Genomic DNA, 19,447 nt, shown 5'->3' with positions numbered 1-19,447 from the left:
TTCTGTTCTGCACTCTGTCTCTGGTGAATTCTCTCACCCCCCACACCTCTGGCCTGTACCCCAGTTCTTGAATGCATAAATAAATAAATCTTAAAAAGAAAAAAAAAAGGTCAAGCACTTCAGAGAAAAAAGGGAGGAAGATGGTTGAGAAAAAGCTCCCTGGATTTGGCACCAGGCTTCTTGGTGACCTTTACAAAAGCATGGGGATCCCCAGGGGGTAGGAGCGCCCAGGGAGGGGAAACCCAGTGGGACAAGAGGACCGGGTAGAAAGAGAAACTGTTTCCAGAACCTTGGTCATAAGAGCAAGAGCTCAGACACTGGCCCAAGGTAGTTAAGTGGGATTCGGCTGTCAGACAAGGAAGCCATGTGTCTGCCCGGCAGCCTGAGTTCATCCATAGAGCAATGTCACCAAGGAGACAGGAGACAGTTTCCTCACTTCATCTTGCGGCTCAGAAGAGCAAGGCAGTTTGCACCAATCTGGGGACCCTTTTCAGAACACTAAATCCTTCACCTCTAAGCAGGTTCCTGAATGATGCAGACTTACCCAAGGAGTTGAACTACGAGGAGACTGGAAGGGCAAGCTAAAACACATGAACAACACAGCACACACCAACCAATCCAGCATTTCAGAGCCAAGGAATTTAAGGAGCCTAAATGCAGGCTGAATGCAATTCAACTTATTTCTTTATTTTTTTTATTTTTTATTTATTTTTTTTTAATAGAGGCATGTTTTTTTATTTATTTATTTGTTTGTTTGTTTTGTTTATACATGCACTGGGTACAGTCAGAAGCGCAGGAGGGTGAAAGAATTCACCAGAGCCAGAGTGGGGAGCAGAGCAGGCAGAAGGACCAAAGTACACTGCTGAGGGGAGCAGTGGGCGGCAGGAGAGGTCTGCGCGCCATGTGGGACCCTCCTCCGGTGGCTGGGGAGCAGCCGGGGATCGAACCAGCGCCACAGAGGCCGCGGGCAGCTTCGCAACCCAGCGCTCTACCGCTGCGCCACCTGGGAGGCCCTCAACTTATTTCTTTAAAGTCCAAGCTTCTTCGATCCTTTTCTGGACATCCTTGAGATGGGCAAAGCAACGTGAATCCTGAAGAATCTGCAGAATTGGGGTCCCAGAACACACATGGGGAATACTGTTCTAGCACGTTCATCGGGAAGGAAGTTCACCCCATCACCCGGGAAACATGCACTGTTTGGGTCAGTCCTTGCTCCGGGGAAACCAAGGGTAAAATCACTTGAGTAAAATCTGTGGCCTTATCGTTTTTCCCTGGCACATTCTAGCAGCATGTTGACACTTGTTCTTGATTCTCACACAATGAAAGTCCTTCAACTGAAAAGCCCTTGCAGTGAGTCTCTCAAAAACACTCACTTAGCTCCAAAGCTCATTGGGGTGAGGGCATCTCAAAAAAAAAAAAAAAAAAAAAAAGAAGAAAAAAGCAACTTTCTACACTAAGATGATCCACTAAGAAATGGATGTGATTTATGGCTCTGCTGTGAGGGAACTGGAGTCACTGAACCCCAGAGTGCTTGAAAAAAAATGGAATTCTTTGAAGGAAATGATCCTTGATGGCACATGGCAAGACTGCCGTGGTTTAAAAGGAAGTCAGAGTAACACCAATCTTCATTAGGAAAATGTCCAAGTTAGAATATGGAAAACAATTCGGGGGGGGGGGGGAAGAGGGAAGCAGGGGGGAGGGAAAAGAGGAAGCAGATTGGCTGTGGGGGATGCAGGGTAAAGCAGCAATGAAGGGGGAGCGGTTAGTACTTAGTGCACGTCCTCTGTGTGCTTGGGAGGGAGATGTGCTAGAAAAAAAATGTGTGTGTGTATATATATATATATACATATATATATATATTTTTTTTATATCATTGTTCATATTTGTACAGTTTGCTTTGTCCTCGCAGGTATTGTAGTCCCCATAAAATTCCTGCCACCAAGTCACCCATGAACCATCACCATAGTCCCTTGTGCTCTTCCTGCCCCGTTTTAATCCTTGCCCCTTCCCCTCCCCTGCTGTATGTCTCTGATTTACAGTTGCCTGCTAGTTTGATCTATTTTAAAAAAAAAAATTTTTGAGTCATAGCTGAGGTCCCTTGACAGGGGTTTTGAGAAATGAGGATCACCTGAACCCCTGAGAAGACCAGCCACCTTCAGAAAGGACTACACAGAGCCAAGATGAAGTCTGAGCTCCCTCAGTGCCTGAATTCTAAGGACTGCAATGGACAAGAAGGGACCTGCAGAGGGAAGGGTCAGGAGCGCCAGGATGTGAAGACGGCATTGGAAAAAAACAGAGGTGAGAGTTTCTACCCACTACGTGCTTCTCTGGCATTTCCGCAGGCACCCAGCCCCAGTCCCTTTGCTGTGACCTCAGCGCACATCTGCGAGCGCGGCACCACAACAGCAGCAAAGTCACCTCCACCCACAGAGCCATTCTCTGCCAGCTCCTCAGATATCCAGACATGGTCGAGACCCCAGATCATGATATGAAACCCAGAAGTACGGTGAGGGCAGGAACGAGGAAGAAGCACGTTATCTGCCATTTGGGCAATGAGCTAGAACTCCCTCTCGACCGTGCCAGGCAACTTTGACTTTTCCCCCATTTGAACACTATCCAGTCTGGACCTGCACGACACAGATCACATTTCTGCTGAGACTGGCAGTGATTCCATTTTAATTTAGCTTAATTGTGATTTTAGTACCTTCTAGTTAAAGGTAAAAAGCACTTAAGCACTTAAGCAACCCACATGGTGCAGCAGACCTCTCCTGTCTTGCCCACTGCTCCCCTCAGCAGTGTGTTTCAGTAGATCCACCTGTTCTGCTCCCCATTCTGTCTCTGGTGAATCCTCTTACCCCCCACACCTCTGGCCTGTACCCCTATTCTTTCATGCATCAATAAATAAATCTTAAAAATATTATAGGCAGAAACCCACAGAAAGGTCGAGTAAATCTAAATGTCTGATGCAGAAAGCTGGGTGAAAAGGCAGATGACATAGACAGGAACTGGTGACCTCCCCAAGTTTCAGTGGTGGGAGGGGGCTCGTAGGGTTGTATGACACTCCCCAGTGAGCATCTCCCCACACAGAGTAGCTAAAGAGGCCCCCTGTGACAGGAGGAGGCGGCACTACAAAAATGGGATGTCATGGCTTGTGAAAACGGTTTGAAAGCCCTCAGCTGACCCAGCAGCAGAACCCAGAAGGAGAGACTGGGCCAGTGAGCGAGAGATGTGAGCAGAGAGGACGCATGTAAGACTGGAGAGGGAGGGGAGACCAGCAGTGATGGAGACTTTGGGAAACCAGATGTTATTCTGAGATTATAGAGAGGCACGTCTGGAGGGTGGGAAACAGATCAATTACAGAGAACTTCTGTAAATGGGAAACTGAACTTATTTAACTAGAATAATAGGGACCATGGAGGAAGCATTTTTGAGTTTCTGAAATCTGGAACAAATCTAGGGTCCAAATAAACACCATGCTTCTTTCTTCTGGAGCAGAAGAGTTACCAGGAAAAGACACCTGTTAGCCAGGGCAGGAAGACTGATAAGAATTAAAACAGATTATGAAAAAGACAAAATTTTGCCTTTTGCGGCAATATGGATGGAACTGGTAATAATAACTCGCTAAACAAGTCAGAAAGAAATCAAGTCTTGGGCTTCCCTGGTGGCACAAAGGGTTAAGCACAGCACTATGAAGCAATCTGCAGCCTCTGCAGCAAGAGTTCGATCCCCAGCCGGCCAGGGAGCAACCCACATGGCACAGCAGACCTCTCCTGTCTTGCCCACTGCTCCCCTCAGAGTGTATTTCAGTCAGTCTGCCTGTTCTGTTCCCCACTCTGTCTCTGGTGCATCCTCTCACCCCCTGCATCTCTGGCCTGTACCTCAACGCTTGTATGCATAAATAAATAAATCTTTAAAAAAGAAAGAAAGAAAGAAATCAAGTCTCTTGTGTATGGAATATAAAAAACCACTGGGGAAAAAGGAGTGGTCACCAGTGGGGTGGGGGTTGGCCCACTAATGGGAGGGGCACTAGGTCTTCTGTGGTGGATGAAGTGAGGCTCATTTGCACACAGCTGTGAAAATGTACCCCCAAATTATATCGTATTGTCATCAATACAAATTTATTAAATAAAAGAAATGAAATACAAAGGCCAAGATGGCAAGCATAATCATGAAGGGAAACTACCATCCATTCTCCTAAATGTCAGACGTGTATGGCTATTTTCTAGAACCATCAGGAAAGTTGAGTAACTGTGACAGAGACTGTGGGCATACAGAACTGAAAATATTTATTGTCTGGCCCTTAATACAAGTTTGCCGAGTCCTGGTCTAGAACAGGCCTTGAAAAGCTGCCCTCAATCTGATCAGACGGCAGCCTGCTAGGTAACATGCCCGCATGGCAAGCAGAGAGACCCACGACCAATTTCTTACTGGAAAGCCGAAACCACGTTAGATTCACAAGTGACTGAACAAAAGGTATGGCAATGCCAAGGTTACTCTAAAGGGGCAGAAAGCACTGGAAGAACAAGGAGAGAGCCTCAGAGGCTCCAAACTGTGCCCAAGGGGCCTCCTTAGTGGCCTTAGGGTTAAGTCTCAGTGTTACTACCTCAATGGCCTGAGTCGATCCCCGGCCAGTGAGCTAACTCACATGAGCAGCAGACCTCTCCTGTCTCGCCCGCTGCTCCCCTCAGCAGTGTATTTCAGTCAGTCTGCCTGTTCTGTTTCCCCCTCTGTCTCTGGTGAATCCTCTTGCCCCCCTGCATATCTAGCCCGTACCCCAGCTCTTGTATGCATAAATAAACAAATCTTTAAAAAAAACTGTGCCCAGATCACAGAACACATACAGTTCCTAATGGGGCTAGTCCAGCATTGCTTCCCCCAAGGGCCTGTGCCCCTGAGGTCCCTTTGGGAAGCTGACCTTGGGAAAGGCTAGCCCAAGTTTCCGGTGGTCAAAGAGAACTGACAGAGAAAAGTAGCACTTAGTGATGGCTTGATTTGCTCAAATCCATTTATTTCTTTGAGCGTGACTTAGGAATTACCTTCGTCTATTACTCTGATCCATTTGTGGACAGGCACACATGTAATAAAATGATGGCTTCAGATCAGTCCATATATATGTGCAGGTGGTCGTTTATATAACTCATATCAACAAATGAACACAAAAAATAATTTATATCCAAAGTTATGTGGTTGATGTGGATACTCTCAGTTTCTGGGTGCAGTAATAAGCAATCCCTCCACATGCAAAGCCATCTTAAAACTAGAGATACTAACCGAGAGCTTTTACTTTTTCAGAATTTGTCAGAAAAGGTCGCCAAGCCCAGCACACTGATAACAGCATGTCCTTGGCCGAGCCTGTCAACCTTTCTCCCTGATGCATCCCTAGATAAGAGAAGGAAGATGTGTTCTGGACTATGGAACCTGGCTGGCTCAGCGCTGCCCCTGCATCCTCCACACGTGATTTAGAGGTCCCACCCGGTACCTTTTCTGACCGGTTCCTGGTTTTCCTCTGCTTCTCTGTTGACCCGGTTCTGTTCTGGCTCAACCGGAGGCTCGTGGTCGTCAAGTTCATCTTCTGTTTCATCGTCACTGTAGGGAACCACTTCATCGTTAGGTTGAGAATCCTCCTCAAATGTTGTTTCGGAGTCTCTTTCTGTACTCATTCTGCTGACAAATAGGAACTACCTGGTTTAAAAAAAAAAAAAGGACATCAGAGCAAGTACTGACTCTTGCCATTTGTGGGTTGTATCCAGTTACAAAGCCCTTTCAAGAGAACATTATCTTATGCATATGTGAGTATGTCTGAACAATAACCCCAAAGTTCAAGTTATCCTGCAAGGAAGAGCAAAACCATTCATTATCGATTAAATGCTGGGTGAGAATTTATAGTAAAAAAGGTAGGTACAATTTCTTTCCCTTTATTACAGAAAAGTGTACACACTATTTTTTTTTTTTTTTAATTTTTTTTTTTTTATAGAGGCATGTTTTATTTATTTATTTGTTTGTTTGTTCGTTTGTTTTGTTTATACATGCACTGGGGACAGTCAGAAGCGCAGGAGGGTGAGAGAATTCACCAGAGCCAGAGCGGGGAGCAGAGCAGGCAGAAGGACCGAGGTACACTGCTGAGGGGAGCAGCGGGCGGCAGGAGAGGTCTGCGCGCCATGTGGGACCCTCCTCTGGTGGCCGGGGAGCAGCCGGGAATCGAACCGGCGCTGCAGAGGCTGCGGGCAGCTTCGCAACCCAGCGCTCAACCGCTGCGCCACCGGGGAGGCCCGAAAAGTGTACACACTATTGAGCAGTCTATCAGATTGTGGGCCTCTACCCAACAGTGTCAATGCAGTGGGTCATTATTAACATTAAAGCAAAAGGAAACCATAAATTATCAAAGTATGGCATCATAGTAGGTACTATTTGGTGCAGCAGTTTCACAAAATTGAAACAGACACATGCTTATTTGTATTGTGGGTCTTAGCGGGACTGAATATTTTTTTTAAAAGATTTATTTATGCATACAAGAACTGGGGTAGAGGCCAGAGGTGGGGGGTGTGTGTGAGAGGATTTACCAGAGACAGAGTGATGAGCAGAACAGGAAGACTGACTGAAATGCACTGCTGAGGGGAGCAGCGGGGGAGACAGAGAGGTCTGCTGTGCCATGTGGGTAGCTCCCTGGCCAGGGATCAAACTTTTGCTGCAGAGGTTGCAGATAGCTTCACAGTGCTGTGCTTAACCCTTTGTGCCACCATGGAGCCCAGGATTGAGTTTCTTATTATGGACTGCTAGCAAAGTTTAAAAACCACTGCCCTAACATATCTGGTTTCTACGAATGCTAATATTCTGAGCCTTCTGCGAAATTTCAAATTACAAGCTTTCCTCCTCAAACTTTACTTTTTTCTTGGGTAGGGTGTACCCCCTAAACTTCTATTTTCCTAACTGCTACCACACACTCTGTGTAGGCCCCCCACTATATGAAGTGACTCTGCATGGATGACAAGCACAGCCTGAGTTATATTAGGAAAATATTTACACAAACACCTCAGGTTAAGTGAGGACAGACCTTGAAATTATGTACATAAGCATCACACAGCCAATACTGTTAATAGCTGCAGTTCACATTTATTTAGTGTTAATGGTGCGCCAGGTCCTGCAGGAAATGCCTTATACAAAATTGGTGCTTTGAAACTCCATCACAGAGAGGGTATTACTGCTATTCCTATTTAACAGAGGAGAAAAACTAAACTCTGGCAAACTGAAAAATTTGCACATTAATTAAGATTTTGCATCAAAAACAACTGCTTTCCCAGGAGTGATCTTTATATAGAAGATCTACTCTTGTGTTACAGTTTGTTATTTCAATCGAGTCTAACTTGCCTTGAGTTCAACATTGAGCTGATTGTAAGCTTTGTATCAACCTAGTATCCTGGACACCTCAATTTTTATAGACAGGAGAATACATCCAAAAAATGTTCATACATTTACCCGAGGATATTGTCCTGTATTATTTTAGCTGGAAAATCCAGAAGCAACCTGGATGTCCAATGACTGGCAACTGTGTAAATGAAATGTAGCATCCTAACACTAGGAGACCAGGCAGATGACTTAGACCAGAAGAGCTTTTAATGACTGGGGAAGTCCACTCACATTCAATGGAAAGGTGAGTTAACATTCCACATATCCAGAACAGTCCAAGTTTTATATAACTTCAGTACATTAAGTGTCAACTTGCTTATTTTCTGTGTCAAGACTATATCCATTGCTTCAGGGTAGAGGGAGGACACAAACAGAAAAAGAAGTATGTTCAGTAGCCACATGTATGTGATCCAAAGTAAGCAAGCACTGCATAAGCCACCAATGCATCACCTGAACACCCACCATGTACCAGGTCTGTGCCAGCTGACTTGGAAAGCCAGGGTAGGGATCACTAAGTTGAGAGGCAAGTTCTCTGCTGTGTATCTGTGCATATAATGCAAACACACATGGCACTAGATTAGCTCTGTCACTTTGAAACTACCAAAGGAAAATTAGGAAGAAATAATTCCTTTGAAGCCCTAAGTAATGGTAGCCAATTAAGGCAGACACAACACAGAATATGAGCTGGAAATCCCACCATCCCAGCATATGCAGCACGTGTGCACGTAGTCCACATCCAGTGCCATGACCACACCAGACACACACCAGAGACGGAACCGCTTAAGAACTTTGGGTTATTGAGACAAACAGGCAAACTGTGCATGAGAGCCATGAGACATGGCAAGGCCAGTCATTCTGCTCCCTCCCCCACCACCATCACCACCAGTCCATTCCAACTTCATCATCTCCATGGCTACCCACCCCCCCAATCAGGCCACCATCATCTCTCCCCAAAAATGCTGCAAATGAATTCACTGGACTTCCTCCATCAAGTTCACATGGCCACCACAGTCATGCCATTCTCCTACTTTGACCCTTCCTCTGTGTTATAAACTGAGATGCGTCCTCCTTAAATTCAGAGCATGAAATCCTACCCCCTAATATGACTGTATTTAGAGACAGGGTCTCAAGGAGGTTCCTTATAAGAAAATGAAAAGACAGGAGCTCTCTCTCCTTCTGTGTCAGCACAAAGGCAAGGTCACATAAGAACACAGAAAGATGGCAGCCATCTACAAGTCAAGAGGAGAGGCTCACTAGAAACCAGCCCTGCTAGCACCTCAACCTTGGACTTCAGCCTCCTGGACTGTGACAAAATAAATGACTGTGGTCTAAGCCACCCACAACCACCAAAGTCTGGTATTTTGCTATGGCAGCCTAAGCAGACTATGGTTTCCCACTATCCGTTAAGGTAAATCCAACCATTTCCCCACTCTGAGAGTTCTACACATTCCTACAACCTTCTTGTTGCTCAATGTTCCTCATCCCTAAGACCCTGATTTCAGTCCCTTAAGGCAAGGAAAGCCTATCCTGTCCTCAGGGCCTTTGCACCTGCTATTACTGTCCAAAATGCTCTACTCCCAGCTCCTTGTAAGGCTGCTATTTCTCACTCTTTTGATGTCAACTTCAATATCCTCTTTGACTGATGGTGTTGAGCAGGAACCTGCCCTCCTCTCCCTGCTAAGACCAAATGCTTACATTTTTGTTTCTTTCCTGGCACTGATCATGCTTTGTAGATGTACATTTGCTCTTACTTATCATCTGCTTTTCCTTCTGAACCACAAGCTCTGCAAGAACAGAGCCCTGTCTATGAATTGCCATGCAGCTGGCAATTGGGGGGCAGAGCAAATAAAGACTCAGTAAAGTCGTATGGACTGAGAATTATCTCATCTAACATTTTGAAAGTCTATTTTTCCCAGATGTTAAAAAAAGGGGAGGAGGGGGTTTGGTATTTATCTTTCAAATATGGTGAGGATTGGTTTAGCTAATTAATAGGTGTGAAAGCCCCCAGCCATGACCAACTGACAGTAACTACAGCGCACGTTCTTAAAAGAAAAACATAAGACAAAAACTGAAGGACAATACCCTTCATGGAAGAAGACAATACCTCTGCCCCCTCCCTTCCACCCTTTATTAGATTCTCCCCAAGAGAGGGGCCTTGATAAATGTAGGGTCAGAGCCTGCAACACTGAGGAGACCAGTTATTACACTACCCAAGGCCTGAGTGACTCCCTCCCTTCCCATCTCCATGTGGCCAAGACCAGGACAGGATCTGCCTTCTAGCAGCAGGCCCAGCATCAATTACTATCACATCCCCTGCCAGTCAGCTGTTCAGTGGACTCTAGACCTTTCCTCCAGTCTCCCTCAAGAGTCCAAGGCTGGGGCCTCCCTGGTGGCCTAGAGGTTAACTCTCAGCACTATCACAGCTAAGGCCTGAGTTCAATCCCCGGTCAGGGAGCTACCCACATGGCACAGCAGACCTCTCCTGTCTCCCCCGCTGCTCCCCTCAGCAGTGTATTTCAGTCAGTCTGCCTGTTCTGCTCCCCACTCTGTCTCTGGTGGATCCTCTCACGTCCCTGCTCCTCTGGCCTGTACCCCAGTTCTATGCCCAAAAAAAGAAGATAAGAGTCTAGGGTTGGGAGAAGAGCAGGAACCAGGGGACTCCGTCACAGAGCTCCATTGAGGGCTTGCCCAGCTTTTAACAAAGTGGTGCCTCACTTCCCACCCTCTTCCTGCTCTATTCCATCCTTTGATCATAAACCTCAGGGGGGGGGGGGTGTTCATGGCAGGATTCCTAAGTGTGAGCTCCTAACACCCATTATAGTCACCTCTGAATACTTGGCTACCAACTACCTGTGAAGTGAAGGGGGGTCGGGGAGTAGAGAGGGAAGGAGAGAGTAAGCTGGAACCCAGGCAGGAGAGAATTACTTTTCTACCTGTGCAATTAAATCCTGAAGTTACGAAAGCCCAAACTTGTACTGAGGTTTCTAGATACAAATGAAAGTAAAGTAGTAAACAAAAAATGTTGAGCTTTGCCACTGCTGGGGCATGATCTGCACACACAACAGGAACTCAAATGCTGGGAAAGGCCCAGAGTCCTGGATCAATGATATCTTTGTTATAGGATTTGATTCAGGGCCAGGGTGACCCAAGATTAGCCAGGGAGTAAGATTCATACTATTCATTTTTGCTCATTCTTTCTTATCTTTAGAGCTTTTAAAGTTCTCAAATAGGAAAGGGCATTTAAAATGTCTCTTGTCCTTAATTCATTGGCTTTTTATTGTTACTAAAGAGAATGTAAAATGTTGGCTTTATATCCTGATGTATTAAATGGGTAATTCTATGTGTTCTGTATGATGTATGTTTTAGCATATATTCCATACTAAATATAGTAAATCATGACTCTCATAGGTAGAATCTAAGGTGATGCCACCATGTGGCATTCACGCCCTTGAGATGTTGGACAGCATCTTGCCCCTAACCAAGAGAACATGGCACAGCTAACAGTGTGACCCCACTCATGGGTGGGCCACAGGGATTCTGCCTTCCTTCTTGCCAGCCAGCTCTCTCGACTGCCTTCCTGGCTTTGATAAAGCAACTACCTATGGAGAGGCGCACACAGCAAGAAATGGTGTGGGCATCTGTCCAAGAGCTGGCAAACAAAGTACTGGGCCTTCAGCTGAATAACAGTCAAGGATATGAGTTTTACCCACAATCACATGAACCTGGAAGTTGGGCCTTCCTTGGTCCAGCCTTCAGATGAGACCCTGGTCTGGTCCACCCCTCCCCACCTCCAAAAGACCCTGGAGTGGAGGACCAGAGTCAAATTCCCTGCAGGGAACTCAAATTCCTGATCTATAGAAACTGTGACTCAACAAATAGGTGTTTTCAACTTGCTACATTTTGGAATTGTCATCTATTGATAACACATACATGTATCATCAGTTAGAAACAACAGTCATCCTAATATGGCCGCTGCCACTCCAAGCTCTCCAGAAGGAGAGCCCCATGGGAGGGGCCGCAGAAATCTTCTCTTATCCTAGTTTGCAGGCACAAGCCACGCCCTGTTTGGAAGGAGCCCAGGACTCCAGAGAGTAAAATCTGACAAGCCTGATGACAGCTATAATTATACATGAATCTCATGGAGCAACAGTAATAAAGCATATCTAAATCTAGATTAAATTTAAACTTTATACTGTTAGAAAAACAACATAGTTACTGTTCCTTCTAGAGACAGAGTTATATATTTTTATTTCTTTCCAAGAAGAGGAAACTTAGAAACCTGAGGAGTCAGGGTTAACAAAGGTGAAGCTAAGGTACTATCAGCAGCACCCTGGGGGGGACATTCACTCAGGGCTTCAACTCAAGAGTGAAAGGCTTCCCTTGGTCATCAATTGAGTTTCAGAAAGTCTGCCCAAAAGGCAGACTTGACGCATACTTCATACTGCACAACAGTGGCTACCAACAAGAAAAGGTGCAGGGTGGGCCTCCCTGGTGGCACAAGGGGTTGAGCACAGCAGTGTGAAGCTATCTGCAGCCTCTGCAGCAAGAGTTCGATCCCTGGCCGGCCAGGGAGCAACCCACATGGTGCAGCAGACCTCTCCTGTCTCGCCTGCTGCTCCCTTCAGCAGTGTATTTCAGTCAGTCTGCCTATTCTGTTCCCCGCTCTGTCTCTGGTGAATGTCTTAGCACCCCACCCCCTGCCCCCTGTGCCTCTGGCCTATACCCCAGTTCTTGTATGCATAAATAAATCAATCTTTTAAAAAATAAAAAGAAAGAAAGAAAATGTGCAGGGAAATTCGAAACTTTGAGCTTTCAGGGAAGGGCGGTATTTTTTCCTTCATTTTCCTGGATCCTACTTGAAGCATTTCCCAGTGACATAGTCCCACTCCGTCATATGCGCCCGACATAGCCAAGAAATGCTGATGCCTTGCTCCTGCCAAGCAGCCCCTACAGTGAAGTATTTTCCGCACACTCATTGGCTCACACAATAGTCATGGAATTATTTGGATGCTGCTAGACATTGTCATCGCCATTTCATTGATGAAAACCCTGAGGTGTCTGAGGACATTGCCCAGCCTTATTCAGACCATAGGGGTGAGGACAGGATGGGTTCAGGCCTCAGGCCACACAGCGGGGTCTGTGCTGAAAGAGGTGCCAGAGCACATCGTGAATCAGATTGGAATTCAGTTTCTGTCCAGGGAGCGTCAGAGCCTGCCCCTCCTGCAAGTGTTAACCACTTTCCTCCCCATCAACCAAGAGCCTCACTAATAATCACAAGGAAAAACTAAGCAATGGAAATGGAGAAATTGACCAGCAAAATCAAGCAAGTGCTGTGGCCTACACGTACGTGTCCCTCCTATGCTGAGTGGTATAATGTGGCCACTTCCCAATTTATACCACATCAGTGTCACCCCAGATGTTTTGAGGTGGGCAAGACAAGAGACCAGGAGGTGAGCAAGGACTTGGGGGTGGAAGGTGAAAGATTTTCAGGCAGAACAGCTGGAATGAAGACTCAGAGGCAGGCAGGCAGGACAGGCAGCAGCTGGTGGAAAGGGGGCTGGAGTCATTTTCTCTGGCCTCGAGGCCCTGATAAGGCTTCATTCCAGGGAGTGGGAGGAAGCCTTGCAGGAGCTGGACAGGAATATGATCTGCATGGAGCCTCGGACAGGAGAACCTGACAGAGGAGGGAGGCTGGGTACCCAGAAGGTCTGAACCAGGCAAGGAGAGTGGCCAGAGGCCACAGAAGACACAGCACCTCCCAGGGACACTGTTGTCATCTGCAAACCCCAGCAGCTCAGTCACGTTATCCCTGTAACAACAACGCTCAATGTTAACATAGCCAAAGCCAGAAGGAATACAGGCCTGAATTAGGCTGGTGGCAGCTAGAAAATGTTTTTAAAATTAAGACAGGGTGGGGCTGCCATCCTTTTGTGTGTAAAACTAAGGAAAAAAAAGAAACAAAATACTAAAACTGGTTCCCATAGGATTTAGTAATGCCAGAATTCCTCAAATATTTGTTTTGGAGACTCAACCTCAATCCACCAAGTATTTTTATAATAAATACTGAAAGCTACCAGAAGGAAAAAAAAGCATTGTGGTTTTTACTTTTATGTTTCATCCTTACTTGTTAGGGACAATGGTGCTGTTTTTACTTCATTACCATAGCCTCTGTGATTAGGTTTTTAAATTGTATTCGTGCTTAAATAACAGATAGCTGTAGGGGCTTGACAAATGACAGCTGCCTGAAAACAAAACCTCCAAGGTAAAATAAGTCTGTTGAGTTGCATTAATTTTTTTTTAAAGATTTTATTTATTTATTTAGATAAGCACTGGGTACAGTCAGAAGCTTGAGAGGGTGAGAGAATTCATCAGAGCCAGAGTGGAGAGCAGAACAGGCAGACTGACGAAGTACACTGCTGAGGGGAGTAGCGGGCAGCAGGAGAGGCAGGAGAGGTCTGCGCGCCATGTGGGACCCTCGCCCGGTGGCCGGGGATCGAACTGGCGCTGCAGAGGCTGCGGGCAGCTTCTCAACCCAGCACTCAACCGCTGTGCCACTGGGGAGGCCGAATTGCATTAAATTTAATGTTCGAAGAGCCCCATTCATCTGGTGATGAACGGAGAAAGAGAGTGAGAGAGAGAGAGAGAACTGGTGTGTAGGCCAGAGGGCCAGGGGACAGAGGGGTGAGAGGATTCACCAAGGACAAAGTGAGAAGCAGAACAGGCAGATCTACTGAAATACACTGCTGATGGGAGCAGTGGGAGAGACAGGACAGGTCTGCTGTGCCATGTGGGTCAGCTGCCTGGCTGGGGATCTAACACAGGCCATCAGTCCTAGCCCTGAGACTTAACCCCTAGGCCACCAGGGAGGCCCTGAATGGATATGTTTAACAAAAAGATAACACTACATAGAAAGACCAAAGAATCAGCAGAGCTTCTCAGAGGTAAACATAAATCTTAACATTTTCCATTTACAAAGAGATGACTTAAATTCCCCATTCAGATTCAATCAAGCCTGCTTGTTGGAATAAAAGGTTAGTAGAAAGTGTAGATACATAAGGAAATGAGAACAATAAACACAAGGGAAAGATTACGCTTATTAGCAATCAAAGAAAGGCAAATGATGAAAATATAAGACCATTTTATGCCTACTAACTTAACAATATTCAATGCCTCCATGTAATGCTCACTGTGTAAAGCTGAATGAGTCCCTCCCTTCTCCTTCAACCCACCCTCTCTCTATGGAAGCTTCCAGCAATTGGCACATTTCTTAAAGGAAACAATAGAGTAACACTTATATACCAAAACACTAAAGATATTCAAAACACTTGACTCAATGATCTCATTGATAGCAACTTCTTTAGTAGGAATAATCAAGTAAAGTAACTATTTACATAAAATTTCTGATTGACACTACTTGAAAGTCCAGGACAATGGTTTTATTAATTATGATTCTTGTGTAGTCATTAAAAATGACATGGAAAACATAGGAAATGTTTTAAATATAATATTTTAAAAGGGGAAAGACAAATCAGAACTGGGTCTTATTACTGCTACTTTTGTTATTGGGGTACACCAATATAAAATGGGTTGCCCAACTTGAGACAGAAAGATTTGCCACGTGTCCTACAGACCTAATGCGCTTACAGTGGCCAACACAAGGAAAGTTACTTTGGGCTGGTCAATCACAGGTATGTAAAGTGGTTGACCATGTTGGGTGCCAAACTGTTACAGGGCAATCCCGATATAAAATGGGTTGACCGACTGTGGGTCCTCACCTGTGCACTTAAAAGGCACTTATAATGAGACTCAACTGCAGGTACACACAAAAAGGTTACTAAAGGGCTTATTTACAAAAGGGGAAATGAAGAAATGAGTAACTCAGGGAGAAAGGGAGGGAGATAAATTGTCGAATGTGTCCTACCAGTTCCTTGATCTGGAATCCCAATGGCACACTGAGAGCTGGCTTAAAGTCGAGAGCCAAGAGAATCCCCCACCCCCCGCAAGGCCCACATAACTGGTTATACACCAGACCTGGCTGCTTAACTCCACCCTCAGTCCCCAGCAATCCTCCCATGGGTGGTGATGACATTATGGGATTTGTAGCCCTTGGTGTCTTAAATCTCTTTGGTCTGCAGTGGGGGGTGGAATCCATAAAACCTGTGTTTGTGGAGTTTTTTCAGGGTATCCTTTCCCCCCAACATTTTTAGTAACACATACACAGGTATTTGAAAAGAATTTCTGTTCAGAGAGAAGAGACCCACCGTGTGTTTGCTCTTTCCAGAATCATGAACAATTGACAATACCTACCCATCTGGCTTAGGGATAGCCTGGATTTTGGCTCTTTCTTGGCATCCAGTTATTTACATGCTAGACATACATTTCACAAAATCTCACAACACTCCCCAAAGGAAGGCATAATCCTCATTTTCTAGGCTTTAGAATGGTCAGGTAAGGTTTCAAACGACATGTTTGACCCACATGTGTTAAGATTTGTCACGGTGCTACTCAAAGAGGCAGAAAAGTTACATTGGGGCATTATGATTAGCCACCCACACTTGCTCAAGTATAATTTTATCTCTTTGCAATGACTACAAAACCCAAATGGGTAGTGTGAAAGCAGATTGGTGTCATTCAAAAGCAGCCTCAGAGCAGAAAGGGACGTTCTGCATGTCAGGGCAGGAGCACTGAAACCTCCAGCTTTTCATCCTTGGTATCATCAGACCCTCCCAGGTCATTAGCAAACCTCAGATTCCAGCTCTTTCCTAACAATCAGGAGATGTCACAAACTATTTTGTGTCCACCTTTTTCTCGAAGAGCTCTTGCTAATATGTGACCTACACAATGTGCCTAGGGAGACCCCCAAACCACCGAGCTCCCCTAAACTTCCATGCTGTGTACACTGAGTACAAGACATTCAGCAGGGGCCCAGTGACAAAGATTTGGAAAGTCGCACTTCATCCCATGTTAATTCTCAGGGTCTGTAATTTTAACTGAAAATACGATCAACATCTCTTAAAACTCTTCTATAGTTCCTTTTTTTATCTGTGAAAGTTTTAAGTTTTCCAAATATTCCTATGTAAAGCTTTCAAGGCTTAAATGGATACAGTGCATGATGGATGTATCAAGCATGATTAGATGCTTTCTTGATACTTTTCTAGACACTGCCATGGCTTCATGTCTAGGACTGGTCAAAGGAGTCATCCTTGCTGTTCCATTTGAAAGTGAACACCTTTGGGGCCTCCCCGGTGGCACAGCGGTTGAGTGCTGGGTTGCGAAGCTGCCCGCAGCCTCTGTAGAGCCAGTTCGATCCCCGGCCGCCAGGCGAGGGTCCCACATGGCACGCAGACCTCTCCTGCCGCCCGCTGCTCCCCTCAGCAGTGTACTTCATCCATCTGCCTGTTCTGCTCCCTGCTCTGGTTCTGGTGAATTCTCTCACCCTCCCATGCTTCTGACTGTACCCAGTGCTTGTATAAATAAATAAATAAATCTTTAAAAAAAAAAAAAAAAGTGAACACCTTTGCAAATTCTAGGTGTCACAAGTTCCAGAAGTCTAAGGGACGAGTGCCACATCTGATATTTAATCACTGTCTCCTCTGCTGTATTTAAGGTCTGCTAGCGGACAGATTACAAACTCTTCCCAGACAGCTGACTTCACACCCGAAGTTTTGGACCAAGATCACACTGCAAACCCATGGTTAATATTTTATATGTTTCTTGGAAACATTTGCATTGGGCTGGAATGATCTCCAGAATTTCATACAGACTGTCGGCAATTCTCACCATCTGTTCTGGCTTTCAGATTTTGGAAAGGTCTGAGTCTACATATCAAATACATTTCTTTTTTCCTGAGTCGATATCAAATACATGTAAGGACTTATGCTAATACTGAAAATACAAGCTTCTGGAGCTCCCACCATTTTCCCGGAAGGATGCAGTGTGCATTTACCTGAAGGCTTCAGACACATTCTGTGTATCAGGCACTGAGCTAAGAGCTTGACATGCAGTATCTTATTTCATTCATTGAAGTCAAATTATTATCCTCATTTTTCAGATGAGGAAACTGGCACTGAGAGGATAGGTTCTTTGCCAAAGGACATGCAGGTAGCTGGAATAAAATTCCTTGTCAAAGTCTATGCTCTTTGTCATAACATTCAGAGTTTTAATTGCATTTAATAATATCATTGTGGGGTAAGCTGGAAGAGAGATAATTAACCCAATTTACATCTGAGGAGACAAACAACTAAGAGACATACAGTTACATCTACATTGGAGCCAGAATGAGTCGGTGGCTGGCCAGCCTCTGATCTCTCCACACAGGGCTTGACCACTTGGCAATGGAGAAAGGGGGGTGGCCATAGCAGGGAGGTCACTACTAGAAAGCATGTGTTCACTCTTCAAGAGCTTTCTCCTCTTGGGCGTCCCCGGTGGCGCAGCGGTTGAGCGCTGGGTTGCGAAGCTGCCCGCAGCCTCTGCAGCGCCGGTTCGATCCCCGGCTGCTCCCCGGCCACCAGAGGAGGGTCCCACATGGCGCGCAGACCTCTCCTGCCGCCCGCTGCTCCCCTCAGCAGTGTCCTTCGGTCCTTCTGCCTGCTCTGCTCCCCGCTCTGGCTCTGGTGAATTCTCTCACCCTCCCGCGCTTCTGACTGTACCCAGTGCTTGTATAAATAAATAAATCAATCTTTAAAAATAAAAAAAGAAAAAAAAAAAAGCTTTCTCCTCTAGCAACTAGAATCCAGACCTCTGACTTTATTCCAAGTACCCTTTTCCCCCTCTGCATACTGGGGGGGTGGGGGGGGGACACATTCCTTTGAGTTTCCTGGTTCTTTCTGTTCACTTTCTAGTGAACAGATGCCCCTTCCATCAACCATGCCCACTGATAGAGGATCAGAGGAGAAAATTTGGGATGGAGACATCACAAGACCAGAAACTGGAAGTGGAGGTAGAAATGATTACCATCATCCTAAGCCAGCTATCGAAATGAAAACTCAAGCCCAGCAGGAAATGGAGACATAGGACTTGTTGGTGGTTACAAAGGACTGGGCTGCTGGGCCTCCCTGATGGTGTAGTGGTTAAGTCTCAGACTACCAAACTCTCACCAGCCACTGCAGCACGTGTTTGATCATGGCATGAGTTCGATCCCCAGCCAAGGAGCTGATTCACATGGTGCAGCAGACCTCTCCTGTGTCCCCCAATGCTCCCCCTCAGCAGTGTATTTCAGTCAGTCTGCCTGGCCTGTCCCCCACTCTGTCTCTAGTAAATCATCTCACCCCCACCCCCTGCACCTCTGGCCTACACCCCAGTTCTTCCACGCATAAATAAATCTTTTTTAAAAAACCTTCACTTTTATTACTGTATTATCACTGCTGATGACTGTTAGTGATAAAATATGATTCCTCTCAAACCTTTATGTGGTGGGTGCTGCACAGTTTTAATAATATACAAGTCAGCTTCAAGTAAGCACTTTTTTAAAAAAAAAAAAACTCATATCCTATAGTAAACACTGGATTCTGCGGAAGTGAATTCTGAGATTCAGCCACACAACCCACCAGGCACGCGGACCACCCGCTGCTCAGGAGGTGTGGGGGCGGCTGGTGCTTGCTTCTCGGCTGGTGCTTGCTTCTCGCAGTTAGCTCTCTCCCACCCCTGGTATTACCTTTCCCCAAGCTTACACAGCAGATTTAAAATAAACAATTATAAAGACAAATGATTAGAGTAAAATATAATTTAAACCCAAAACCCAGAAACTTTCCTTTAATTATGTCACCGTCCATGACCACTGGAAGTTTTTGTCTTCAAAATTTGAAACAGGGACTTCTATCTAACTCATCCCCAAGAATTCAAAATGAATTCAATTTCAATAAAAGAAAGATCACAGCCTAGGTTTCCTTCCCAGCCTTTATTATTCACTTCATTTCAGGGTTGTTAACTGAGAATAATTTTGTACTATAGCGGAGGGGGTGTCCATCAGAGGATCTTCCCTGGGTGTCAAGTATTTGGGGTGAGCCACTGCCACTGGGTCTCCAACTCCCAGACTTTTAGATCT

At 45.6% G+C, this 19,447-nt stretch overlaps 1 protein-coding gene across 4 annotated transcripts in view; it reads right to left on the bottom strand.

The window, feature by feature from the left end:
* The window catches only part of ATP8B1 (ATPase phospholipid transporting 8B1), a 116,460-nt gene that overhangs the window by 52,834 nt on the left and 44,179 nt on the right, over nt 1-19,447 (bottom strand). For all 4 annotated transcript variants that reach the window (XM_037508472.2, XM_054694018.1, XM_037508471.2 and 1 more), the window contains exon 2: nt 5,480-5,682. In XM_037508472.2, coding sequence (XP_037364369.1) covers nt 5,480-5,660 — 181 coding nt within the window. In that variant the 5' untranslated portion in view covers nt 5,661-5,682. The remainder of the gene's footprint in view (nt 1-5,479; nt 5,683-19,447) is intronic.

The sequence above is a fragment of the Talpa occidentalis genome, unplaced genomic scaffold (genome assembly GCF_014898055.3).
Source record: "Talpa occidentalis isolate TD23 unplaced genomic scaffold, MPIMG_talOcc4v2.1 talOcc4.13, whole genome shotgun sequence".
In the NCBI taxonomy this organism is placed as follows: Eukaryota; Metazoa; Chordata; class Mammalia; order Eulipotyphla; family Talpidae; genus Talpa; species Talpa occidentalis.
This window is presented reverse-complemented; position numbering and strand designations above follow the sequence as displayed.